Source organism: Octopus sinensis, linkage group LG26 (assembly GCF_006345805.1).
Source record: "Octopus sinensis linkage group LG26, ASM634580v1, whole genome shotgun sequence".
In the NCBI taxonomy this organism is placed as follows: domain Eukaryota; kingdom Metazoa; phylum Mollusca; class Cephalopoda; order Octopoda; family Octopodidae; genus Octopus; species Octopus sinensis.
In genome coordinates this window covers 17,631,000-17,658,717 of record NC_043022.1, presented here as the reverse complement: position 1 = coordinate 17,658,717, position 27,718 = coordinate 17,631,000, and the positions used below count along the sequence as shown (strand labels likewise).

General features: G+C 38.1%; 1 protein-coding gene across 4 annotated transcripts in view; it reads right to left on the bottom strand.

The window, feature by feature from the left end:
- The window catches only part of LOC115224881 (proton-coupled amino acid transporter 1), a 42,050-nt gene that overhangs the window by 204 nt on the left and 14,128 nt on the right, over positions 1-27,718 (bottom strand). For all 4 annotated transcript variants that reach the window (XM_036513767.1, XM_036513768.1, XM_036513766.1 and 1 more), the window contains 9 exons: positions 23,274-23,457; positions 21,851-21,941; positions 17,883-17,971; positions 14,212-14,304; positions 11,808-11,892; positions 10,477-10,752; positions 6,400-6,575; positions 3,455-3,627; positions 1-314 (listed from right to left, as the gene is read on the bottom strand). The exon at positions 1-314 is cut by the window's left edge. In XM_036513767.1, the coding sequence (XP_036369660.1) occupies positions 76-314; positions 3,455-3,627; positions 6,400-6,575; positions 10,477-10,752; positions 11,808-11,892; positions 14,212-14,304; positions 17,883-17,971; positions 21,851-21,941; positions 23,274-23,457 (1,406 nt within the window). In that variant the 3' untranslated portion in view covers positions 1-75. The remainder of the gene's footprint in view (positions 315-3,454; positions 3,628-6,399; positions 6,576-10,476; positions 10,753-11,807; positions 11,893-14,211; positions 14,305-17,882; positions 17,972-21,850; positions 21,942-23,273; positions 23,458-27,718) is intronic.

Below are 27,718 nucleotides of genomic sequence, written 5' to 3'. Positions count from 1 at the left end.
TGAGACCCATGCATGCAGATGTATGCATGACTGCACACGGTCATTGAGCATATGTACAATTTGAATGTCTGCAGTTTAAAACACATTGATGATTTCCTTGACACTCGTGTAGGTCCCTGTCACAAACCCTGTTACACCGATGAATAAGATGAAAATGTTCTTCGCAATCGTCAGTTTTGTTAGTTGTTCCCCTTCGGCAGAGTAAGTGATCATCTCGATGATGGGTGGAAAGATTAGTGCTAATCCACTGCTGGCAAACGCTCCGATCAGTGCTATCAAGAGATCCAGATGAGGAATGCAGGATGCAAATCCGGCTGTTGGTGAACAAGGGCAAAGAAAAAAGAGAGAGTGAGTGAACGAATCAAAGACAGGGAAAGACATGGTAAATGAAATTTAGAATTGAAGTAAAATCTACAAAACAACACGGCTGCCAGATCTATTCTGGTGCCAGGTACACAAATATTGTAGACCATATTGGAATGAGAATGACCCAAATGATTTGTAATCATATTCATTCTTACCATCTTTTCATTTTATCACAAAGGCCACAGCTCCTTTGACAATGATATTGATGACTGGGGCCAGTACCACCACTGTTACCAACGACAACAACAACAACAACAAAAACCTTTCCCTCCAAAATCTATAGTATTGCAGATGTTTCATTCCCCAACTTTTCCAATTTATTTTATTTTCCCCAATAAATCAATCGTTTAGAATACTCTTCCCCAACAAACATCAACTGCGTAGAGGTCACCCTTTTTCAAAGGTCTGAAAAGTCAAAAATATTGAATGCCAATTGCCACAGACTGAAACTGCCATCGATATTTCCTTTGGACTGCAAACAACCACAGAGAGGCGAACGGAGAGTTGACTCTATGAAGGTTTCTTCAATGTCTTGGCAGGATTAAATACCATCGCATACAGTTTGTTTGTTTTTTTTATATATTCATTTGGTGGCGGGAAAATTCCTCAATTACGGTCACCTTGCTCTTAGCTGCCTCCATCTGAATCCATTTCAGTCAGCATTGAACCCCAAATCTCCAGTTTGAGAATAATCTAATAACTTGGGGTTCCATCTGCTGCTGCTCTTTCCCTTTCCTTGTGCCATGTTTGTCAGGGGATAAAAAAAAGCAGATGAAAGAGATTCTCCTGTGAACAGCCATTGGTAAATGCAACGCAAACCCAGAGCCTGAAATGAAATGTCTTGAGTTTTTTTACTTTTTTGTTTGCAGTGACTGGAATACAAACACAGAACAAACCAGTGGTTAGCAGCAAACTCATGATTCGGGGGATGGGGGGGATCTTCATCTATTCCCTCTTGTCCCCCACCCCTCAGTCTTGGAGGCATCACAAAATTATGGATGCTTCCTTTTCTCGTTTGAAAGTTATAAGAAAACAAAGCAACATTCATATTTATAATAATAATAATCCTTTCTACTGAAGGCACAAGGCCTTGAAATTTTGGGGGAGGGGACTAGTCAATTATATCGACCCCAGTGTTTCACTGGTACTTAATTTGTCAACCCCGAAAGTATGAAAGGAAAAGTCAACCTCAGCAGTATTTGAACACAGAATGTAGCAACAGGTGAAACACTGCTAAGCATTTCATCCAGTGTGCTAACGATTACACCAGCTCACCACGGTTGATGAGAAAGGTAGCAGTAGTACCAATAATTGTCGGAGCCCTGGAAACAGTGAGTAAAAATCTTGAGAAGTATGTGGAACAAATAGGGGCTGCAATAAGGGTGGAGCACTTGCAGAAAACAGCACTACTTGGAACTGCTTGAATACTCTGGAAGGTGCTTGAAAAATAAGAGGTGTTACCTTAGTTCACTGGTAGCGAACAGCTGGGACCGTAGTACATCTCCAGCATTAGAAGCTGTGCAAAGGCAATAATAATAATAATAATCCTTTCGTCTATAGGTACAAGGCCTGAAATGTGGAGGAGGGGGATGATCAATTACATTGACCCCAGTACTTAAAACTGGTACTTATTTTATTGACCCCGAGAGGATGAAAGGCAAAGTCAGCCGTGGCAGAATTTGAACTCAGAATGTAGCGGCAGACGAAATACTGCTAAGCATTTCGCCCAGCGTGCTTAACGATTCTGCCAGCTTCCCACCTTAATAATGATAATAATAATAATAATAATCATTGTTTAACGCCCGTTCTCCATGCTGGCATGGGTTGGATGGTTTGACTAGGGACTGGCAAGCCTGGAGGCCACACCAGGCTCCAATCTGTTCTGGCAGTGTTTCTACAGCTGGATGCCCTTCCTAATGCCAACCACTCTGAGAGTGTAGTGGGTGCTTTTTACATGCCACAGGCACAGGAACCAATAATAGTAATAGTAATAATAATAATAATAATAATACGACGATGATAGCAATGGAGCAGTGCAAAACCAAAATCGGCACGTAAAAAGCACCATCCATTTGTGGCCGTTGCCAGCCTCGCCTGGCCCCCGTGCCGGTGGCACATAAAAAGCACCATCCGATCGTGGCCGTTTGCCACACTCATCTGGCACCTGTGCCGGTGGCATGTAAAAAGCACCCACTACACTCATGGAGTGGTTGGCATTAGGAAGGGCATCCAGCCATAGAAACATTGCCAGATCAAACTGGGTCTGATGCAGCCTTCTGGCTTCCTAGACCCCAGTTGAACCGTCCAACCCATGCTAGCATGGAAAGCGGATGCTAAACGATGATGATGTGTCACAAATATATTCACCTCACAACTTAATTATGCAGCTGAAACAAATTCTTTCCCATCAAGTGTTTCTTATTTCCTCCTTTTTCTAGCTGAGTGGATAGGATACCATATTAGTAATGAAAGAATTGCTGGTTCATATCTTATCATCGTCTGGTGTGGTCATATACCATTCTATCTACTGATTTGTTTTATCTTTTAGTCAGGAGGAGTGGCCATGGCTTGTTACAAGGCCTCTAAGACCGGTGGCAAGGCAAGAAGACATTCTCAAACCAGAAAGCTAACCTGAATTCTCCCAACTCACCTGAAGATACCCAATGTTAAACCAGATGACAGGTCAAGTCTAGCATCTAAGTAGGGCATGGTAGGATTTGAACTCTGAGTGTAGCATTCTGAAGCATTTTGTCTCATATTCTAAACACTCTGCCAAGTCATTATTTAGAACAGAAACTGTAAACTGCAACATCACAACATCATTGAGAAGTATTTAATTAAATGACAGAGTTATATTGACACCCATTCGCAGATCGAGAAATCGTAGTTGGAAGACCTCATTAGACTGACTTGTCTTTGATTGGATACACAACGACGAAAGTTTTCTCAGTAACCCCAAAATGTTATAAATCTCATTATATCATCCCTACTCTTTTGGTCGTCTTCGACAAATAACTAACAAGAAATCAGAGAAACAATAGGAAGGAACCGAAACAACACCAAAAACACAAAACCACAATGGACTTACTTAATGCACAGATTAAGATGACTCGTAAGGCATGGTCGATTATTTGACTGTACTTGGTTGATCCAAATCTTTCTCGAATTGGTGAACTCAATAAGTTCATTGGAACATAGAACTGGATACCATAAGATATGAAGATAGAAACTGCAAATAACAACTTGACACTTGTGTACCACCTGCACAGAACGAAAAAGAAAAAAAGCCAAACTTGTATAATTATGTAGAAAAATAAAATATTTTCAAAGAGTTGCACAAACACATACATACATTAAGTGTTAAGTGTCAGAAAAAAGGAGTAATCAATACCCTATTAGAGGTTAATATGTTTTTATTTTGGTTGAGTCAGTTTCTCTACCTACTTTGAGTCACAGCTGGAGGTAGGCAGGATCTTTGCCTGAAGATCCTGTGCAGCACCAAGTGAAATTCAGACTAGCAAGAGACTGTCTCAACAAAAATAACACAAACACGCAAGTGGGCTGAAAAGTTCATTGGCCGACTATGAAGGAGTTGCTACAGCTGTGAAATCTTTCATGCATTGATTTCAACCCTTCTTATCAATAAGTTCATTGTTTCTTTCTAGGTAAACTGATACCTGACTGTACAAAGAAGACTTCAAAAGTAAATGGTATTGAATTCTCTTGAAAATGAACAAAATTTGGCATCGTGGTGTTATCAAGTACCTGCAGTAAAGGAGCTTAGCCCTCAAGGACATTCATGCTAACATCATTGCTACATCAAGGGGATGGGTGCTCTGTCTTTATAAACAGTGCAAGTAGGGCTGTGTGGTAAGAAGCTTGCGTCCAACTACATGGTTACATGGTTCTGGGTTCAGTACTGCTGCAAGGCACCTTGGGCAAGTGTTTTCTATTATAGCTTTGAGCCAACCAAAGCATTGTGAGTGGATTTGGTAGATGGAGTAATCTACCAAAGATGGCTTGGAGTAATCTGCATAATTTAAATAGAAGTGTTTTATTGGCTTATCACCAGGGGGAAAAACTAGAAGTAGTTGATAGCTTCTGTTACCTAGGTGACCAAGTCAGTAGTGGGGGTGGGTGTGCTGAAAGTGTAACTGCTAGAGTAAGAATAGCCTGGGCAAAGTTCAGGGAGTTCTTGCCTCTGCTGGTGACAAAAGGCCTCTCACTCAGAGTAAAAGGCAGACTGTATGACGCATGTGTACAAACAGCCATGCTACATGGCAGTGAAACATGGGCCGTGACTGCTGAGGACATGCGTAAGCTCATGAGAAATGAAGCCAGTATGCTCTGATGGATGTGTAATGTCAGTGTACATACTCGACAGAGTGTAAGCACCTTGAGAGAAAAGTTGGACCTAAGAAGCATCAGCTGTGGTGTGCAAGAGAGACGATTGCGCTGGTATGGTCATGTGGCAAGAATGGATGAAGATAGGTGTATGAAAAAGTGCCAATCCCTAGAGGTTGAGGGAACCCGTGGAAGAGGTAGACCCAGGAAAACCTGGGACGAGGTAGTGAAGCACGACTTTCGAACATTAGGCCTCACCGAGGCAATGACTAGCGACTGAGACCTTTGGAAATTTGCTGTGCATGAGAAGACCCGGCAGGACAAGTGAGTCCATCCCATGTCCCTTGCCAGCCTCGCCTGGCACCTGTGCCAGTGGCACACAGAGTAGTTGACGTTAGGAAGGGCATCCAGGTGTAGAAACAGACCAGAGCTTGGTGCAGCTTTCTGGCTTCCCAGATCCCGGTCGAACTGTCCAACCCATGCTAGCATGGAGAACGGACGTTAAACAATGATGATGATGATCACCATGGATACAATAAAAACCAATGAAGGTCAATTGAACACCATACAAATGATTCATTGCAGTGATCTCCCCTTTGACAGAATAAACAAATAGATTTATATACCACTGCTTCTGAGTCACGTTTGTGTGTGTGCGTGTGTGCATTGGGTCATCCCATAAATAATGCAGTTTTTTATATTTCTTCTATTTTTCTAAATTAAGGTAAACAAAGTTCTTTTTTAATCTAAAATATACTCTCACTCATTTTCTACAATGCCCTTCCATCAATCTGATAGACTTGCAAGGCCCCTCTTACAAAATTCCCTTGTCCGTGACAAAAAATAATCCTCCAGAACTGTTCTGACCTCATCTACAGAATTCGTATTGTTTTTCTTCCAAATGATTTTGAAGACTGCAGAATAAACAATAATCAGAAGAGGCAATGCCTGGCAAATATCGTAGGTGGGGCATCATTTCCCATTCAAACTGCTCCAGCCTTTCGAATGTCATCCTCACTGTATGTAGCCAAGCATTATCCTGATGGAAGAACACCTTTTGTCTTGAATCCAAAGAGGGTCATTTTCCAATGGTACACTGGTGTCAATGAATGGTTGACTGACCAAATCTAAGCTTCTCTGCTAGTTCCTCAACAGTTACAATGGGATTTTGTTCCACCACAGTTTGTAGGATCTACAGATCTTCCAGGACAGGGATCATCATCCAGGCTGTAGTTTCCAGCTCAGAGTTTCTGGAACCCTCATTGACACTGGCATTCACTTATTGTCCGATCCCCATACACTGCATTAATACTCCTTGCACTCTGCATTGTGTTGGTGCCTTTATTGAACTCATTAAGCAAAATATATACCAAATATGCTCCTTTGTCACTTCCATTATAGCTTTGAAAAAATAGCTGTTAAAATTGAACAGCACTCTTCAAAACTTGCACTAAGAATAAGGACAAGGTAAAATTTCTACCTGCTTTTATAACAAGTTGATGCAGGTAGTTTATCCAGTCCCCCTCCAACTTTTAGTTCATGCAATTGAAAAAACCACATTATTTATGGGATGACCCAGTATGTGCATGCTCATATATATATATACATATATATGTATATGTATATAATATTATATAATATGAAAAGAAAAATGACAAAAAGTTATTATGAATAAAGTAAACAACTCACCAATTTGATGGTAGATTTAATGTTATACTTCCTTCAATACTATCAGCGAAAGAGAGATAACCATAGAAGCCAAGTGATGCATAGAGGCAAACCACAATGGTCATTCCAAGATTTAGAATTCCTGTCCAACCAGGGAAATCTTGTGGATTTCTCATTTTGTTTTCAATAGGAAGAACCTTGTTAGAAGGAAAGAAAAAGAGAAATACAGTGAGGGATGTGAGTGAAACCATGAAAGCGAAAACAAGAGGAAAGTTATTAGATATGGGGAAACAATCAGTAAGGATACAAGGGAATCGGACTTTTGCAAATGCTCTGGAGGCTCTCTCAAGGTTGTTTACCTAGGTGGCCAAATTAATAATGGTGAAGGATGCTCTGAAAATATTGTTGCAAGAATAAGAGTAGGATGGAGGAAGTTCAGAGAGCTACTACTTCTGTTGGCAACAAAAAGATTCTCTCTCTCAGAGTGAAAGGTAGATTGTATGATGCTTGTGTACAAATGGTTATACTCCATGGTAGTGAGACCTGGGCTCTGAATGCAGAGGACATGCGTAGACTGGAGAGGAATGAAGGTAGTATGCTCTGTTGGATGTGCAACATCAGTGTGCACGTATGACAAAGTGTAAATGTATAGATAAAGTTGGGCAGAAGAGGAATCGGATGCAGCATCCAAGAGAGAAAACTATGTTAGTTTGGACATAAGATGCGTATGAATGTAGATAGCTGTATAAAGAAGTGCTGATTGCTGAAAGTGGATGGCACCTGCAGAAGAGGGAGACCCAGGAAGACATGGGATGATCTCAGGATGTTGGACCTCATGGAGGGGATGACAATAGACCGAGAGATGTCTGGTGATATGAGGTTCTAGAGAAGACCTGCCCACCTCAGCAAAACTGAGTTCTGGGAACACTGTGTGTTCCAACTACATGTAACAACAAAAAGAAAATTTTTCGCACATCCTACCCCAACAAATCAAACTATATCTCTTCTCTTCCTCACATTTCCTCTTTCTCTGCACTTTGCTTATCGCTTGCTCCCCAACCCTGTCCTCACTGTATCATTGCTACTTTGTTGTCCCCCACCTCCTCTATAGACCCATGTTTCACCCACCCCAACACTCTTCGTATTCATGTGAAGTCCCTACTCCCTATTCATGCATCCTTGACAATACTCTACCACCCCATTTATATTCTGAGCTTGGGGGTATGGCCTTGGCACTTCACCACTCTCTCTCTCTTGCACTCTCACCCTCCTGTTCTCTTTCACTCTCTCTTTCCAACTGAGTAACCATGTACCCCCCTCCCTCTACAGCAAAACACCCGTTTCTATCCCTCTGTTGCACTGTAACCTCCTCCAATGTCCCCATCCCCTCTCAAAGGATCTTTGTCTTGCCAGTTACCTGGTGACCCCCACCACTGCTGTTGCATCCAGACCACATTGTGGAGAGAAAATGCAGAGAATTGGTGGGAATGGAACCTGTGAGGGATATTGAGAAGAGCAATGGAATGTGGTGTGTGGGTGATATAGGGATGGAGAAGAAGGGAAAGATCCAGAAAGACAAGGAAACAATGGTGAGGGGATTGGTGAGGTGGGGGAGGATGCAGAGGAAGAAGGGGAAAGATTGTGACATGATGCACTTGACTGGGAAATAGTTTAGCAGAGGAAAAGCTATGAAAAGCCTTTTGTTGTTGTTGTTGCTGTTAGAGGAAACTGAAGCCAAGAAGATGAGAGACGAATTGAAATGTGGAGTAAAAGAAAGAAAATTTCAGAAAATGTTGTCAGGAAATTTCTACAAATTATAAAGATAAAAAGAAAAACTAAAAAAGTACTGAAAAAATAAATAAAATGTTTAAGTTTGTCAAAGAGAGAGGGGGAGAAAGAGAGGGAGAGAGTGTGTGTGAATAAGTGCATGCGTGTGTGTGTGTGAACAAACGTAATTTCAATAGAAGTGGCACAAAAGAGCAACATATTTAACCGTTTAGAGAATAACTAATAAGTATGAAAAACAATTAAGTCATTTAATGATCATTAAAATTTCAACAAAGAAATGATTGTATTACCAAGAGAAAAAAAAACAATTTTTAGTCAACAAGTAACATAGTTTACTTTTTTCAGTAAATACAAGAGATAACATTGGACATGTTATGACTAGGATATGAGAGAGAGAGAGAGAGATTGTGTGTATGAATGTCTGTGTTGGATGCACAGAGGGGAGGGTCACCAGATTGTGTGTGTTTGTTTCTGTATATATATATAAAACACTATACATACATGTCTATATATACATATATATAAAACTATCCTAAATAACTTAAGCTATTGTTTTTCATACAAATTAGTGATTTATTCTCTAAACATGCAGATACAATTAGTTAAACATGTTGCTCTCTTGCACCACTCCTATCTGATATATATATATATATTATATATATATATATATATATATATATATTCACATATTGGATTAGCAAGGAAGGAATTTTGGTTTTTTAGTGTGAAATAAGTCATTTTTTTTCATACAAAGAACGAACTTTAATCAAATATTTTCCATTTTGTTCGATGACCTTTTGCCATCTTTTTGGTAATTCCATGTTCATAGAACTTCTGGTCTTCATCAGCAAAATACTAAAACAAATACGATTTCAGGTCATCATCATTATTGAAAGTTTTACCATTCAAAGAATTTTGCAAACTTCAAAATAAATGGTAATCTGATGGTGCAAGGTCAGGGCTATATAGTGGATGTGATCATCCAACCAAGCTCCAATAATTTTTTACGAGTTAGCAAAGACATGTGTAGTCTAGCGTTGTCATGGTAGAACACACTTCCTTTACAATTTGCCAATTCTGGCCATTTTTAGTTGTTGACAACAAACATCTGAATTGATCGTTTGGTTCCTTAGAAGGAGCTCAAAAGACAGAACACCTTTGTAATCCCATTAAATTGACAGCATGACCTTTCTTGATGCAATTCAGCTTTCACTGTGGCTTGTGCTCATTCATTACGCTCGGACCATGATCGTCTTTGATTGATGTTATTGTAGGCAGTGCATTTTTCATCACCAGTGATGATTCGTTTTAAAACAAGTTCGATTTCATTGCGTTTGAGATGCATATCGCAAATATTGATTCGTTGTGTTAAGTGAATCTCTTTCAATTCATGTGGAACCCAAAAATCGAGCTTCTTAACCAGTCAAAGACATTTTAAGTGATTTTCAATTGTTGCGTGTGATACCTTTAACCTCTCTGCAATCTCTCGCACAGTTATATGACAATCAGATACAATTATGGCCTTGATTCAGTCATCATCAACTTCAATAGGTCAACCTGAACATTGGTCACCTTTGAGTGAAAAATCTCCTGAATGGAACTTTTTAAACCTTTTCTGACTTGTGTGTTCTGTTGAGCAATCAACACCATAAACTTCAAGAATCTCTTTGTCAGCCTCAGCAACTTTCTTGCCTTTACGGAAATAAAAAAGCAAAATATGGCAAAAATGTTCGTCTTTATTAAAACTGAAACTGAACTAATAGCTGTAAACAAAATTACACACAATTTGCTTCTAAAGTAAGCTAAAAGTAACGGCTATCAAATGTCAAAATAAAAAGTCATAACATTGACAAAAGTCATTGAAAAAAATTGTAACTACCTATTTTCAAAAAATGAAATTATATATAATCACATGTCTGGCCAGATTATCTGGTGTTGTTATACATCACTGGTCACTGTTCACTTGGTTACAATGTGTTCTGCATCATTTTAGCTTTCAAATGATGCCACCTTCTTGCTGGCTAGGTGGACCAGGCTAAAATTCAGCCCTGATCAAAAGACTATTCCATCGCATGGGTGACCCATTTACGGCTGAGTGGACTGGAGCAACATGAAATGAAGTGTTTTTGCTAATGAACACAATGTATCAGCTGGTTCGAGAATCAAACCCATGACTGAGCAATTGTGAGTGCATCACCCTAACCACCAGGCCACTAGTGTGTGTGTGTGTGTGTGTGTGGTGTGTGTGTGTGTGTGTGTGTGTGTGTGTATGTGTGTGTGCGTGTGTGTGCATGTGTGTGTGTGACTTACCAAACTGATACCTTCAAAAGAATAGACAGCAATACCGAAGAACATTGGTAACTGGGAGAAACTGGTGTACAGTTGCACCTGAGACATTGGCAGGAGATGCTGTACGATATACTGGTAGATGATGACCAGTCCGATGATGGTGATGATGTTGGCCAACAATGAGAAGACAGCCAAGGTTTTTAGGTTTCGAATAAAACAGTAAGGGATGAGAAAGATGCTGATGAGCCACATATAGGAAATATTGTCCCAGTGCGCCACAGGGAAGACATCAACCACCTGAAAAGGGAAACAGAAACAATGAATAAAGACAGGATTTCAGTGGAGGGGAGAGGGTTAGTCAATCGATCCCAGGATTTGTCTGATTCTTTACAACGGTTCTCAACTGGGGTCCACATAAGATTTTGTTGTTAAAATTCACAAGCAACAAATTGGTTATGCTTCTTACAATACATAAAACATTTTAACAATCTTTTTTTTATACAGTTCCTAATAATATTTCGTTATAAAAATATAATAAGACTTTTTAAACATTGAATGGGGTCCAGCAGAGTAAACTAGGAATCAAAGGGGTCCATAGGCTAAAAATAGTTGAAAAACATCAATCACAAAGATTATGAAATGCAAATTTTACAATGGCTGTCATAACTAAGTACTATGAAGCATTTTGTCCTACAAACTAAGAGTTCTGTCTATCTCCTGCCATTTGCATAATAATAATAAGAAGAAGAAGAAGAAGGAGGAGGAGGAGGAGGAGTAATGGACTCTCTCATCAAAAATGACATAGGAGCATTCAGCTTTTTGCCAAATGACTTGTTTATAGTGATCGAATGTCTGTGTTGTACAATTAGCTCACTCCCTCCATCAAATCGATGTTGTCTGGTCAGGGGTATTTTTGCCTGTTTCTTACATCAACTCTTTCTATTCAGAGTATTCTGTCAAACATGTCAATTATTTATTCATTTATTCTCGTTATTTTGAATTAATCCTGCATTATCTCATAGCTTCAAGATTTTGATGATGTGATTGTTTATTTTCAAAATCACATTCTGGAGCAGGTGTGAGAGGCTGGATCTGGCCAATTTGAACAGAAAACAGGCAGAGTATGTGGACTCCCAGATATGATTGATTGAAATGCTAAATGGTCAAAAGAACAGCTTCTGTAGACTTTTCCACATTTTGCATATTTGTTGGGAGCAACTCTTTCCCCAAATGAAATCTTGACTATCATTGATTATGAAGTACAAATGCTGCAATCCATGCAACACAGCCTTATGAACACAATGCAAGTAATGCACACACCCCTCACTGCAATACCAACAAATTCTACTCACGTCTGAAATGTTTTCGGCCACAAACACCACATAGACACAACAGAAACCAAACTGGGTGATCAGGATAAAAATATTGATGGCAATCCTGCAAAGAAAAAGAAAAACAAAAAAGAGAAATCATTTCTTATTTCGCTAATGATTATTTGTAAACAAAGAGTAGGTTCAGTTGGAAGGGACCCTTGTAGTTTACTGGTATGGTTGGGGGAGGGGGGTTCACAAGGCTGCATATTTTAAATGGAGTAAGCAGAATGAATTAACTCATTCTTCCCTGATAGATGTCAGGTAATTCTCTTAACAATTCATGAGGAATGGAAATCAAATTTGAACTCAAAACAAAGAATTAAATACTAAAAGGCATTTAGTTTAAACTTATCCCACAGTTATCCTCTCTCTCCCTCACCATCATCATCATCATCATCATCACCAGAGTGGACTGGATGCTTTTTACGTGGCACCAGCACAGGACATTTCTGTTTTTGAAAGTGAAAAAAGACATTTGAATTTTAATCATTTAAAGGAAACAGCAATTAAGTAATTAGATTGCATCTGGTTTCTGGCTTCCATAAATGCATTTTGAAGCATTCATAGGTTTTGTCAATAATCTTAATATCATAAAAAATAACAAAAACAAAACAGGAAAACTCCAATGAATTATTGTAATTCTATTTGAATTTAGTCCAGTATTTGACAGTTTGTGTCAATTCATCCAACAAAGGAGCTTTTAAATGACCAACCTGCAAGAAATAACAACCAATTCTCTCTCAGACCATCTTGAAAAAAGAAAATCACATTAAAAAATGTATTTCTTCATGTACTATTGGAGGGTCATGGCTGGAACACCTTTGATTTAAGAAAAATAAGCTCACTAAGTCAGAACTGAAACCAAACAATGAAAATAACAACAACAACATAATGCATGTTGTTGCTTTGACTTGTCCGAAAGGTCAACTTGTCCGAAAGGTCAACTTGTCCCAAAAGTCGTCTCATTTGATTTGGAAGAAAGTAAACCAAAGAAATCTTTTAGCTTTTACTTGTTTCACTCAATACACTGTGGCCATACTGGGGTACCACTGTGGAGAATTTTTTAGTTGAATGAATCTTTCCCAGTAGTTTTTTTAAAGCCTGGTACTTATTCTGTTAATCTCTTTTGCCAACCTGCTAAGTGACACGGATGTAAACACACCAACACTGGCTGTAAAGTGGTGGTGGTGTTAGGGGTAGACAGATACAAACATACATACACAGACACACACACACAAACATATTCATATATGTATACACGATGGGCTTCTTTCAGATTTTGTCAACCAAATCCACTCACAAGGCTTTAGTTGGCTTGAGGCTACAGTAGAAGACACAGTAGGACTGAACCTTACCACACAACAATATCCAAAACATTTTAGAAACTGAAAATTGAGTAGCATTGGTCGCAAGATTGCAAATTTTCTCAACTGATTTCAGTGAGGGAAAAACTGGAAGTTACAACAACAACAGATTCAGGCACAAGGCCAGCAATTTGTTTTGAGGGGAGGGGTCAGTCAAAAGCTTCAAAACCCAACACTTGACTGGCACCGTATTTTAACAAGTCTGGAGGGGAGGGACAAAAGGTAAAGTTGACCTTGGTCTAATTTGAACTCAGAAAGTTAAAAGCCAGAACAAATCTCAGAAAGCATTTCCTGGCAGCAAGCGATTCTGCCAGTTGACCGCCCTAATAATAATAATAAAAGTCATAATCCTTTCTACTAATGGGCACAAGGCCTGGAATTTTGGAGGAGGGGATGAGTTGATTACACTGACCTCAGTGTTCAAATGGTACTTATTCCTCAACCCCAAAAGGAATGAAAGGCAAAGTCAACCTCAGAGCATAAAGACAGATGAAATATTGTTAAGTGTTATGTCCAGCAGACTAACAAGTCTGTCAGCTCACTGTCTTAATTGTAATACTAATTGTAATACTAATTGTAATACTAATTGTAATACTAATTGTAATACTAATTGTAATACTAATTGTAATACTAATTGTAATACTAATTGTAATACTAATTGTAATACTAATTGTAATACTAATTGTAATACTAATTGTAATACTAATAACAATAATTTCTAACAAACATGGAAGGCCATAATCCTATTTTTGTAATGTGCCTGTGTGTGTGGGAGGAGACTGGTCAATTATATTGGCTGTAATATTTGACAGCCTCTTCATTTTATTGACAATAAGGGATGAAAATCAATTCCTGCAGAATTTGAACTCAAAACATACGATGATGATGACAATGATGATGGTGGTGGTGGTGGTGGCAATGATGATGAAGAATAACAAATTTGAAAGGTCAGTCCTCAATTTGGCAGTAATTTTCAGAATTTTAGTTCAAAAATAAAACCATTTTGAAGCTTCTCTTACCTGAATGCTCGTGAAAAACGTCGAAGTGCAGGCGGTCCAGTTTGCAAACAGCTCTCCATGACATCAGGGTAATCCATAGTTACTGAAGATGTTCTGGGGCCGAAAATAAAAAAAAAGGGTTATTTAGGTTAGTGAATGAGGTGAACAATGACAGCAGCAAAGGTTCACTTGAGCTTACAATGGAATGGAGTTGATTAATTAAACATAACAACACCACACAACATATGATATAACCTGTTGTGTCTCTACTTGTAAAGAAAATGTATGTTTTAACTGACACCTATAAACTGGAAGAGCTTTGCCCAGCTCTGCAGCTTCTACAAGACATTATGCCAAGCACAAAGGATATTTTTGTGCACTGCACAGCCCACAAGCTTTCCTGGCTCTCAAACTGAAGCAGATACTTTACATCTGTTGCCAAAAGGATCTTCAACAACTTCACAAGATATTCCCTTCCTTTACTCCTCGACTATAAGCAGTATTCCTACAGAGAAAACCTTCATATCAACTACCTTCACTGCACATAGACGTGGAAGCTTCAACTTGGCTAAAAATGGTTGGCTTTACTATCATTGAACATCTCTTCTCAAATATGCACACTTGCAACTATGCAAAGACTGCACCACAAACTCTGGCCCTTCTTTTAAGCTTGAAATAAGATTCAAATGGCTGAGTTAATGGTGTATTAAGAAAACCAAGAAACCAGTTCTTCATAATAAACTGCCAACAATGAGTTGTTTAGGAGGGGCCAAGATGCTGAACTTTCATTTCAATAATATAAAATGACATTGAGATAAAATCGAACTGCATTTAAACCACTCAAAGTAGTTTAAATGTGCAAATCTCTGATATCCAAGTGATTAAAAAGTGTCAGCAAAAGGGCACCTAAAAGCCATGACCTGGATGTGGCTCCCCACACCTCTTTAGAATATAAGAAGTTAAGGGTCAAAACACTTGCTTGAAGAGTGATTCTTTTCTGAAGACCCCCTGCTGTTCAGCTCTCTTCACACTTTCTTGCCACCAGAGTCAGAAAATACTTCAGCCCCAACAACTACTCACTCCATTCAAAGTTCAGAAAGGACCCACAGAGGGCATGGTGTGGTTACTCCACATACATCCTAGATTACATTAAAAAAAATATTACTTCACTGAATATCATGGAGTTGCTCACTGGTACACTCCCCAGTCTTTCCTCCCAGGACACATTTCTGAAACACTTTAGTCTAAGGTCTTCCTGCAACCATTATCTTGAAATTGTTCTTACCAACTTCATTAAATACATCAAGCAGTCTTCATAAGAAGGCTGAGTACGTTCCAGCTTTGTCTACATAAATAGAATCAATTTGTACTAAACTCATAAAAGTAACCATTACACTGTATAACACGATTTTTTTCCTTGGGGAGCAACTGATATTATTTCCTATTTGCTGACCCCTAGAAAGAATGAAAAATGCCTAATATTTCCTTCAAACTCTGTTTTTGTTACATTAATTCAAACCTTAAAGAATCTCTCTAAACACATGACTATGATGCTCCCTCACTATGCCTGTTCATGGTCAGAGATGCACCTATTGTCAGCCACTAAGGGAAATGCTCAAGTGGTCACGGTCAAGCATATGACAAGCAAATCTGTGGCATTAAGTGGAATATTTGCTATAACAATATTTATGCTTCAGCAACTCAACACTGAATCTGTCTGAAATGTAATGGAAAATCGGTCAGTTTCAAGACATTGATATCCAGGTCACAAAAGCAAACTTTGAAGGAAATAGCAATTGTTTCCTTCAATTTCTTGACAAAAGCAAATAGGAAATAACACTTACTGACCAAAGACATAAAAACAATAAAAAAACAGTGTTATTAACATTCCACTTGAAATAACAAATCTGATCCTAACTGCTTCGCTTCTAATCTATTAACTTGAATCAAGTGGATCCAAGTACAACGGAAACTGAGAGGACTTTCTGACACCAATTAGAATTCTGAGAATGAAAACTATCGAATTAATTTTTATTTTTGAAAGATTATCAAACATAATAAAAAATTAATTTTTCTTTTGTAATTTTTTTTCTGTCTTGTCAAAATGGAAACTTTCTTTCAAAGAAGGATAAATCCTGAAGTAATATATTTTGGGATTTGTCTTTTAGTTTCTTCAATTTTAATTTTTGGGGTTTGAAAGAAGTTTCAAATGGCAGAGTTAATGGTGTACTAAGAAAACCAAGAGATTAGTTCTTTATAATAAACTACAAACAATGAGTTGTTTAGGAGGGCCCAAGATGCTGAACTTTCATTTCAATAAAATAAAAAATAACATTGAGGCAGAATGAAACTGGATTAGTTTAGAGAGAAACAACTAAAATGATAAAAGCCCAAAAGGCAATGTGTTCTGTTCTATTCCTCACTCAATATGTCAGTGCATTCACAATCACTACACTTAAAAATATACAAAAACACAGGAGCCTTTATGGGGTTTCTCGTAACAGGCTAAATAGCAGCCAAGTTTTCCTTAAATCGCTCACTATCATAATTTTAAAAAAAAAGAACATAATATTGGATAACACAGTCAGAGCCAGATTGATGTCTTTGCCAATATGGGCTGTGGATCAGCGATCCAAGCATTGGGAATCCCTAAAACTCAGGGAAGCCTAAAGTTTGGAGTTAAAAATTTAAAAATATATTTACAACAAATAAGCAGTTAATTTGTAATTTTTTTACTTGTTTAAATCCAACAGAATTCTTTTAAAATTATTGAGCCCTTTTTTTGATTTATTGGACCCTTTGATATTTAACTGAGTCCTTCTAAATCTATTAAGACCCTTGTGAGTTTTGGGGCCTCTTATTATGTCTTGAATTAGGAAAATCATAAGAGCTTCCAAAACCTACTGGCCCAAGGGTCTCACAATCTAAATTCAGCCCTGAGTGTAGTCCTACAAACATTGTTGCAATAAAAGACAGGATGATCATGGTTAGAACGTCCCTCATTTTAAGTCTGCTAGCTCTGAGCTGATCCAAGGTTGAACAACACTCTGTTCTCACGAGAATTCTCCTTTTTTGTCATGTTGATATCAAACACTACATAGGAACAACTGAATGGATTGAAAGTGAGAACAGTTCACGAGTGTTGAGGTGAACTCCACTGTTAGCATGGTGTTATGACCTCACTTCAGCTAGAGTAGCTAGAAAAGCAGGTAACACAACCAGGAGGTTGGCAGTTCATCGGCTAATGGCAACATGCAGTGTCCATTATCAAGTTAACCAAGGAAACTGTACATACAAGTGAACCGTTTAGCGTTCAGATTACTTGGTCAAATGTAACTCTTATTTAGTCACATTGTTTTGAATTAACCAGGCATTATCTCATGGCCAGAAGATTTTGATGATGTGATTGTTTCTTTTCAGAATGATAAAATAAGGTAGGCATGAGGTTCGATTTGGCTGGTTTGAACACAAAACAGGTGGAATATTTGGGTAAGATATGCTAAACAGTGAACCAACAAAAACAAAGAGTTAGGAACCAAAGTAAAATCTATGATGCATTTTATTTAGCAGTGCGTAGGTAGAATAAGGAGGGGTCAGTTGGGGGGCAGGGAGACGAAGACAGCAAGAAAGTCTCAACTTTGTTCAGTTACACAAACTTAATTTTACCAGAAAATATTATCTTTAATGCTCACCGTTCGCATAATTTATGGCTGCAGTTGACAAGAATGTGCATACAATGTGTAGCTATGCAGCCTAGAAACAATATACCAGCAAAACCAACCTGAAAACATAATTGTTTTAAAAATTAGAGTCAAGTTAAATACAATTTAGCAACATAAACTTCAACAATGGGTGTAAGTCCAGATGTAGACATGTGAGTGTGGGTGCATATATATGTATATTATACACACACACACACACACACACCTGATTGAGACAGGGTTCAGGAATAAGTTGTAAATCAATTTACATATGTTTAATAAAAGCACATTTATCCTGTTTATACAAACAGACCCTATGGTGAGACCCCAGGGTTCTTCTTTGTAAAACAGGTGAAGAACAAATGAAATGAAGAAGTTGCACTTTGTAATTTTAATGAGCGTAAATGGAAGAGTACAAACAAGCTGAGAGAGCAAGTAGAGGAGAAGAGGAATAAGATGTAGTGTGCAGGAGAGGAGAAGACTCTGCTGGGACCGGTGAGTGATACGTAATGATGAAGGCAGCTGTACAAAGGGCTCAAAGTGGATGCAACCTGTGGAAACAGAAAAGGAAGATCCGCAGAAAGAGGGGATAAAGTGGGAAAGACTCCACCACCATTATCCCCCTACCCTTTTCTCTTCCCACCTGAATAAATATTTATAATCTAACATAAGGAACACCTCTACCCCCCCCACACACACACACTAGCACTGACCACTTCCCAGCACCCACACCACACACCATCATCCATACACCCACACATATATATATATGCACATACACGTGTGTGCCTGCATGGATGCCTTGTGAGTGAATGTTTTCAGACTACATTTGGTTCTGGCTACAATGTAGCTTCCACAAGTTGTGGCTAGGTAGCAACTGGTGGCATTGGTTCAGCTTTTCTACCAACTTTTTCTCTGCTATCTCTACTCTTTTTTCAAATTCTTCTTTTGTACTAAAAATATTATTTACTTAAAAAACAGGTGAGGGTTGGTGATAGGAAGAGCATCACCTGGTTGTAGAAATCCCATCTCAAAACTTTACCAGCACAGGAAAACACATTAAGTAAAACATTTGAATTATTGAAACATTTGTGTGTGGCTGTGATTGTGTGTGTGGGTGTATATGCATGTCCGCATTTACTGTAAATGCAGTACTTTTTGTAAATTTACACAAATGTATAGATCATAGCTTTGTGAGCTTTTACGCCATTTATATGTATTTGTATCATCATCATCATCATTAAAGCCTGTTGCAAATGATGATGATGATAACAATGGTGGGGGTGATATAGATACATATAAATATATATGGATGTCTATCTTTCTGTAGATGTATACATGTATATCCTATATATGTACGTGTGTGTGTGTATGTGTGTGTGTGTGAGCACATAATCTTTGCCGAGTCTTAAATACATTTGTCTTTAATCATGTTTCTATTCATAGACATGTTTTGTTTTAATGTCTTCCTTTGTTTTGTTTTTCTGTTTTCTACTTCAGACCTGTTGAGGCACGGGAAAGTCAAATCGAAGTCAAATCGAATCAAATCAATATAGATGAACATCAATGGAATTTGTATCTTTGTGGTACCAGTGCCGGTGGCACATAAGAAAACCATCCGAACGGGACCGTAGCCAGTACCGCATCAACTGGCCTCCGTGCGGTGGGCACGTAACAAACACCATCCGATCGTAGCCGTTCGCCAGCCTCGTCTGGCACCTGTGTCGGTGGCACATAAGAAAACACCATATCCGAGCGTGGCCATCTGCCAGCCTCGTCTGGCACCTGTGTCGGTGGCACATAAAAAGCACCATCCGAGTGTGGCCGTCTGCCAGCCTCGTCTGGCACCTGTGTCAGTGGCACATAAAAAGCACCATCCGAGTGTGGCCGTCTGCCAGCCTCGTCTGGCACCTGTGTCAGTGGCACATAAAAAGCACCATCCGAGTGTGGCCGTCTGCCAGCCTCGTCTGGCACCTGTGTCGGTGGCACATAAAAAACACCATCCGAGCGTGGCCGTCTGCCAGCCTCGACTGGCACCTGTGTCGGTGGCACATAAAATCACCCACTACACTCTCGGAGTGGTTGGCATTAGGAAAGGCATCCAGCTGTAGAAACACTGCCAGATCTGACTGGCCTGTTGCAGCCTTCGGGCTTGCCAGACCCCAGTTGAACCGTCCAACCCATGCTAGCATGGAAAGCGGACGTTAAACGATGATGATGATGATGAATGACTACCATTTTTGTGAATTGAACCTGTATTGTCCAGGTTCATCTTATAATTTTGCCCAACTGGTTTCTTCTGCAGATTTCTTTTGTTTTTGCTTATGTAACTCCTCTTATATTTCCACATTGTTCTTTGTAAATATTTCTGGCATTACTTTATTGTATTCGCTTAATAATCCACTAATCTACAAGTTCTGCTTCGATTCATCCTAATCATATTTCTCCATTATATTCTTTACCTTTTTTTACCTTTTATAATCACAATTATTAATAACCTCAACATGTTGTTTCTACATTCATTAAGAGGCAATAGTTTCACAGATATAGAATTTATTGTCACCAATTTTTCATTGCTACCAAATTCTACAACCTCACCTATCAGTCTTGCTTTTATCCGTTATGAAAATAATCTATTCTGCCTTACTTTATCTGCTCTAAATAACTGGATTTCTAAACATTACAAAATTGTTTTAAAGCTATCAAAGCATGTGTATGTGTTTGTGTGTGTGTGTGTGTTTGTGTGTGTGTGTGTGTGTGTTTGTGTGTGTGTGTGTGTGTGTGTATGTATGTATATATTAAACACATTCTTGAAATATGCAAATCGAAAAGTTAACTTTGTTAACTGTGAATCAGTTGATTCGTTAAAAATGTAAATGGAAGTTATCAATAAATTGCTAATATTAGTTTTTATTATAGGAAAAAAAAACCCAAAATCAGTTTTTGCTCTAAAAACACCTTTAAAAAGTACCAAAACTATAAAATCTAATGACTTCAATGGAATTGAAGGTAATGGAAGTTAACTGAAGTTGCCATGAGTTAATGGAAGTTAAATGTAATAGAAGTTAATTAGTCTGATAATGATTTTCAAAGTTAAGCTAAATCGTTAATGAAAATATTAAATTTGTTAACAATTAATGGATTAATGGTTTGGTGCCCAGGTTTGGAAATATGCATCTACACCCATCACTGATTTTTCTATCTTCAACTGCATTGTTTACATGGACATATTCGTATATGAAACATTGTAACTTTCAGTTCTGGCTCTAATCTGTAGAGAGAACTTAAAAGGGATTGAGTCACACTGCCAACACAATAATACAACACAGTTCTGACTAAAAATCTTTCGAAACACTTGGTAGTGTATTATGGTTACAAAAATTAAATACAGAGTCCCTACCAGCAACTAATATATATATCATCATCATCATCATCATCGTTGTCATTGTCGTTTAATGTCTACTTTCCATGCTGGCATGGGTTGGACGGTTTGACTGAGGACTGGCAAGCCAGGAGGCTGCACCAATCTGATTTGGCAAAGTTTCTACAGCTGGATTCTCTTCCTAATGCCAACCACTCCAGGAGTGTAGAGGATGCTTTTTTATGTGTCACCAGCCACGGGGAGCCAGTCAGGCAGCACTGGCATTGGCCACACTCGAATGGTGCTCTTTACATGTCACCGGCACGGGTGCCAGTCAGTTGGCACTGGCATCGGGTAAGAGGGGGTAAGTTGATTACAAGAACCCCAGTGCTCAACTGGTACTCATTTTATGGACCCCGAAAGGATGAAAGGCAAAGCTGACCTTGGCACAATTTGAACCCAGAACATAAAGATGGACAAAATGCTTGTAAGCATTTTACCCAGCAAGCTAATGATTCTGCCAGCTCACTGCCTTAAGAATTATATGAAGGTTAACAAAAACAAAAAAGAAAAGAAAAAAATCTAGTGTGATAGTTACCCACAATCCTGAATGTTTGAAAGCTGATGGTAATGCCAAAAGACCTGTACCAATGTTTCCTTTCAAAAAATTCATAATGGACGACATGTTGCTGCAACAGACATAGAAACAGGAGAATGAGGTGAGTAGATGTGCAACCACTGCTTTTAATACACGAAGAAATCAAATCACACACACTTCTACACACACAAACACGAAGTACCAAATCTTACCCTGGATTGATGCCATTCTATTCCAGGTATCATTCACAGATCTGATGCTCAGTTTAATCTGTTAAGTGAACTCAGTCTGACATAGTGTCCAGCCAAGAGACAGAATGAAACACAGCAGATTTTTTAAACTGCCGATAAAAGAGCATGTAGGCATTTTAATAACTTGGGCATTCATCCATATAACCACTTCTTTAAGTCTTGATGTCATATTTTAACACCTGTGACCTCTGGGTTTTCTAGCCTACATCAAGAAACCCTCCCTAACACAATATACTGGAAAAAGATATACAGAGTATCTGCACCAGTTAAATTGTACTCAATAAACACCCAGATGTTTTTAAAAGCAGACATATGACTGTATGTCCCCAAATAAAGACAGGCTGAGACACATCAGTCAAACACTTCATTAGATTCATTATCACTTTGTTACAAGTTTACCCAATCAGTATAATCAAGTCTATCCAACAACAACCACAATAAAACAAAACTTTCAAGACTTTATCTTTCCTCTGCCGTTTCTGATGAAGCCCATAATATATTGCTTATTGGGACTCTATTGCAAACTGTTTGTCACTTCTAACTCTATCAGTGCATTGTTTGCAAGTTGTTTGGAGCCCAGTCGATATTATTCAGTGCATCAAGAACAAATCTGACCAACAAAGTCCAAAACCTTTCCAAACAAAACGCAGAGGACAAGTTGAACCCATTACAACAAACGGATGAAACACTCATTCATTTGACAATAACCAGGTTCAGAACTCACTAAGCTCTATGCTATCTTTTATCTAATCCACTGGTTTTCAACATTTTTTTTTTTTTACTTTTGGACCCCTTTGACTTCTATTTTAAAGATATTTCTTTCAAAATTCTTATTTTGTTTTTCACACACTCATTTGTGTGTGTTTGCAACTCTCTGCCAGAAACGTATAAAGAACTACGTAAAACAATGGAGAAAGAAACCCAGCTATTTCTTGCCATAAATGCATTTTACTTCTGTGAACCCCAAAACATCATATATGGAGCTCTAGGGTTTATATGGACCCCAGTTGAGAACCACTGGCCTAATTAATAAATTGTTAGACCTCCTTTCTGCTTTTCCTCATCTGTGCTCTGCCAAAGTTTTATACAACACACACACACACAAACTCATTGAAACAAACATGCAAACAAACCAATGATAATTAATAAATAATTTCATAATTGCTGCTTACGACGTGGAACCTTGCATAAGGGCGCGACCATCTTGGACAGTTCGCTTTTGACTCGTGGCAGACGTCTCGACTTGGGGCTCGTCTGGTATACTCACAGGCTGCGATTCTTCATTGTCTGTACTGTCAGTTATCAAATCTTCTACGGACGGAGATGCTGCCTTGTGCCTGGTCTTCATTGCGGTAACTGAAGGATAAGGTGAGAAAAAAAGTGGGGGAAATAAAATATAGATGAAAGAATGATAGAGGGGAAGAAGGGCGTGAAATGGGGGGAAAGCATAAAAAGAATTGACAGAATCAGAGAAAAAAATGGTTGAGAGAAGTTGGAGAGAAAGTAAGGAAGGAAAGAAGGACTGAGATAAAGAGAGAACATGGATAGGAGAACAAGAGAGAGAGAGAGAGTCATATGCAACATAAAATACGAGAGAGGAAAGTGCTTTTGTTTTTCTTTTCAATGAAAATAATATCAAAAGAGAGAAAAAATCCGTTTTAACATAAATACACCAAATACATATGTATAGATATCTTTTAGTTTTTACTTGTTTTAGTCGCAATACTGTGGCCATGCTGGAGCACTGCTTTGAAGAATTTTTAGTCAAACAACTCGACCCCAGTGTTTCTTTTTTTCTTTTTAAGTCTGACACTTATTCTGTTGGTTCCTTTTGTTGAACTACTAAGTTATGGGGATATAAACACCAGCATCGGTTGTCAAGTGGTAGTGGGAGACAAACACAGATAAAAAGACACACAGACATATATATGACAGGCTTCTTTCAGTTTCTGCCTACTAAATTCCACTCCAAGGCTATAGCAGAAAACACTTGCCCAAGGTGCCATGAAGTCGGGCTGAACCCAGACCCCCATGTGGTTGGAAAGTAAACTTCTTATTACACAGCGTCATCTGCATTTATATATCTATCAATCTATCTATCTATCTCTCTCTCTCTATATATATATATATATATATATATATAGATTTTGCTTCTCATGAATGTCCATGAAGAATGACAAACTGACACGTGACCATTAATTTGTAAGGGATGATAGGATGCAAAAAAGAGATGAGCTCAGTGAGGCATAAACTAAAAGACATTGAGAAATGGAACTAAAATGGTGAAGGGCCCACAGCTCAACTGTTACTCTCCCTCTACAATTGTAATTATCACAACTGTAACATTTCCAGTCGACAAAGGTCAAGGGTAGTCCTCTTCAACTAATGGCTTTTTACCAAGTACAGAAAGGGAACAGACAAATTAACTCAACAAAAAGACTTATTTTTGTTAATTTCCATGTTTCTGTTGTGTGATGACTGGGGAGTCACAGTTAGAAGCCATTATTGGGTTACTGCAGTTGGAATTAAGAAAAATGTGTCAGTTCTGAATAAAAGTGTGGCATGGCTGGCTGTGAGGTGAGAAGTTTACTTCCCAGCCACAAGGTTCTGGGTTCAGTCCTACTGCGTGGCACCTTGAGCAAATGTCTTCTTTAGCCTTAGGCCAATCAAAGCTTTCTGAGTGCATTTGGTAGATGGAAACTGAAAGAAGCCCATTGTGTGTGTGTGTGTGTGTGTGTGTGTGTGTTTGTCCCTCACCAATGCTTGACAACCAGAGTTGGTGTGTTTATGTCCTCATAACTTAGCAGTTTGATAAAAGAGACTGATAAAATAAGTACCAGGCTTTAAAAAAAATAATTTATTCAACTAAAAATTCTTCAAGGCGGCACTCCAGTATGACTGAAGACTAATGGCCGAAGCAAATAAAAAAAATGTAACACTTACAAATTTGAAGTGGATCCAATGAAAAACAATTCTAAGAACAAAAATGTTGGTCAACTTATGATTTAGATTTCTTTTATTTATTCCCCACCCTTGCTCTTTTTTGGATGCAATCTTTCCTTGACAAATTTTGTATGAATAAATCTTTCAAAGTTGCTCTCCATATAAATGGTCACGAAATTTCAAGTATCCAAGGAAAACCTCTCTTGTAAAACCTTCCCTTATCTTTAAAAAATGACAAAGTGAAAAAAATCTATGTAATTTTAGATGACAGACAGAATGTAGCACATGACAAATCTGATATTTTTATTTCTGGAAAATATATGTCAATAATGAACTAATTATTGTCAGAGCAGAGCAAAACAATTATGATACTGTACATGATGGAACTGAAACACAAAAGACTCAAGCGTTTGAACGTGACAACAATTAAGAGATGTGCCTTTTGGTGTCATTTGTAACTGGCATAAGTTAATGACACAATTATTTCAGTAAAATGGATGTTAACATAAATGATAGAGTAACTAAAAGAGTTTAATTAAAATTGCATTGTTAATGAGGAAATTAAAATGGTTTTCTAAATAACTAAGGTGAAAAAATGATAAAGGAAACAATAAAGAAATTTCATTTAAAATAAATGAAATATGGACGGCAATAGGCTTCAACCTCAATATTGCTTGTATTTGCATTGTATTTGCAGCACCAACATTAACAAGATTACGTATAAAAATAGACACAAACACTTTACAGAAAATAGTAATGGAAGAGTGAGCAAATATTGTTAAGGCATTCTTGTAAGAGCATTTGTTAACCTTCACAACCACTCTTCTACGAGTCTTCCTATTTAACTCCTGGTTTAAGAAAGGAAAATTTAAATATATTTCTCAAACTGAAACAAAGAAATTGAATAAAATGAGAAATATTGGAACCTAATCAGAGAAATTAAAAAATTACAAAAGACTAAGATGATAATTATTGACGTAATAATAGATGCAGTTGGCACCACATCCAGACTTGAAGAGACTGGAATTTAGACTTGCATTGTGAACCTGCAGATAAAAGGAGAAGTCCTGTATTTTGCAAGAATCTTAAGAAAGTTTCTTGAGATTTGAAGAGACTTGTTGTCACCAAACCACAAGACAACATATTTGCTAACTAATATAGCATGGAATAGTTATAATAAGAGAGTAATAATGTGTTCATACTGATAGTCAAGTTGGTCAGATTTCATTGTGAAAAATCATATTGAAGCAACTTGTCTTCTGACTGTTGTTGCAGTCAGAGCTGACGAAAACACACGTCCAAAAACAGTTGAAAAACTGAGCAAATATAAGGACCTACAGATTGAAATCAGAATATGGCATCTGAAAACAACATTAGCTATTATTACTGCGGCAGTTGTAATGATACCAAGCAGAACAAACAAGAACATAATCCAAATCCCTGGCAGCCCCAAAATAAGCAAATTATAAAAGATCCTATTCATGGCTACATCATCACATGTTCTACATAAATTCTTCTCAATGGTAATGCAACGTTGCTCTGTTTTCTCTCCCACAAACATCAGTGTTTCCAGTTGCATGGCACCTCATCTGCCAGCATCTTTAGATACAAAACCTTGTCCCTTTACGTCTCTAGTTGAGACTTGGATGCAACTCATATCAATTTAAACAAAACAAAAAACATACAATAATAATGGTGATGATGATTTCAAATTTGGGCACAAGGCCAGCAATTCTGGCGGAGGGGATAAGTCAGTTACATCAATCCCAGTGCTCAACTGGTACATATTTTATTGACAACTTCTAGAAACTGACAAAAGATGAAAAATTTCCAGGAAGGGATGTAGGTAATTCATTGTGACAGAGTTACATTAACTTGACTGGTACTTACTTTATCAACCCTGAAAGGAGGAAAGGAAAATTAACCTCAGCAACATTTGAACTCAGAACCTAATTCTCAAAGAAAAGCCACCAAGCATTTTGTCTGGCATGGTAACAATTCCACCAGCTTGCCGCCTTTTTAACAATAACAACAACAACCCTTTGCTAGTCGATTACACTGACCTTAATGTGTAACTGGTACTTATTTCATTGACCTTAAAACGACAAAAGGCAAAGTCAACCTCAGTGGAATTTCAACTCAGAACATAAAGCTGGACAAAATGCTAACAATTCTGCCAGCTGACCATCTTCATAATAATCCTTTCTACTAAAGACACAAGGCCTGAAATTTTAGGGGAGGGGGGGTCTAGTTGATGGCATAGGCTCCAGTGCTCAACTGGCCCTTAATTTACTGACCCTCAAAAGATGAAAGGCAAAGTCAACCTCAACAGAATTTGAACTCAGAACGTGAAGACAGGCGAAATACCAGTAAGCTTTTCACCCAGAATGCTAACAATTCTGCCAGCTCACCGTGATGATGATGATGATGATAATAATAATAATAATATAATAATAATAATAATAATAATAATAATAATAATAATAATAATAATGATAATAATAATAATACAGAAGCAAACCCATCAGTGGCTACGGAGCTCAGGGCTAAAAGCAGAGAGCGAAGGTTTCATCCTGGCTGCTCAAGATCAAAGCCTATTAACCCGGAACTACCAGGCCAATGTGATGAAAAATGGAGCAGACCCAAAATGCCGATTCTGCAACGACATGATTGA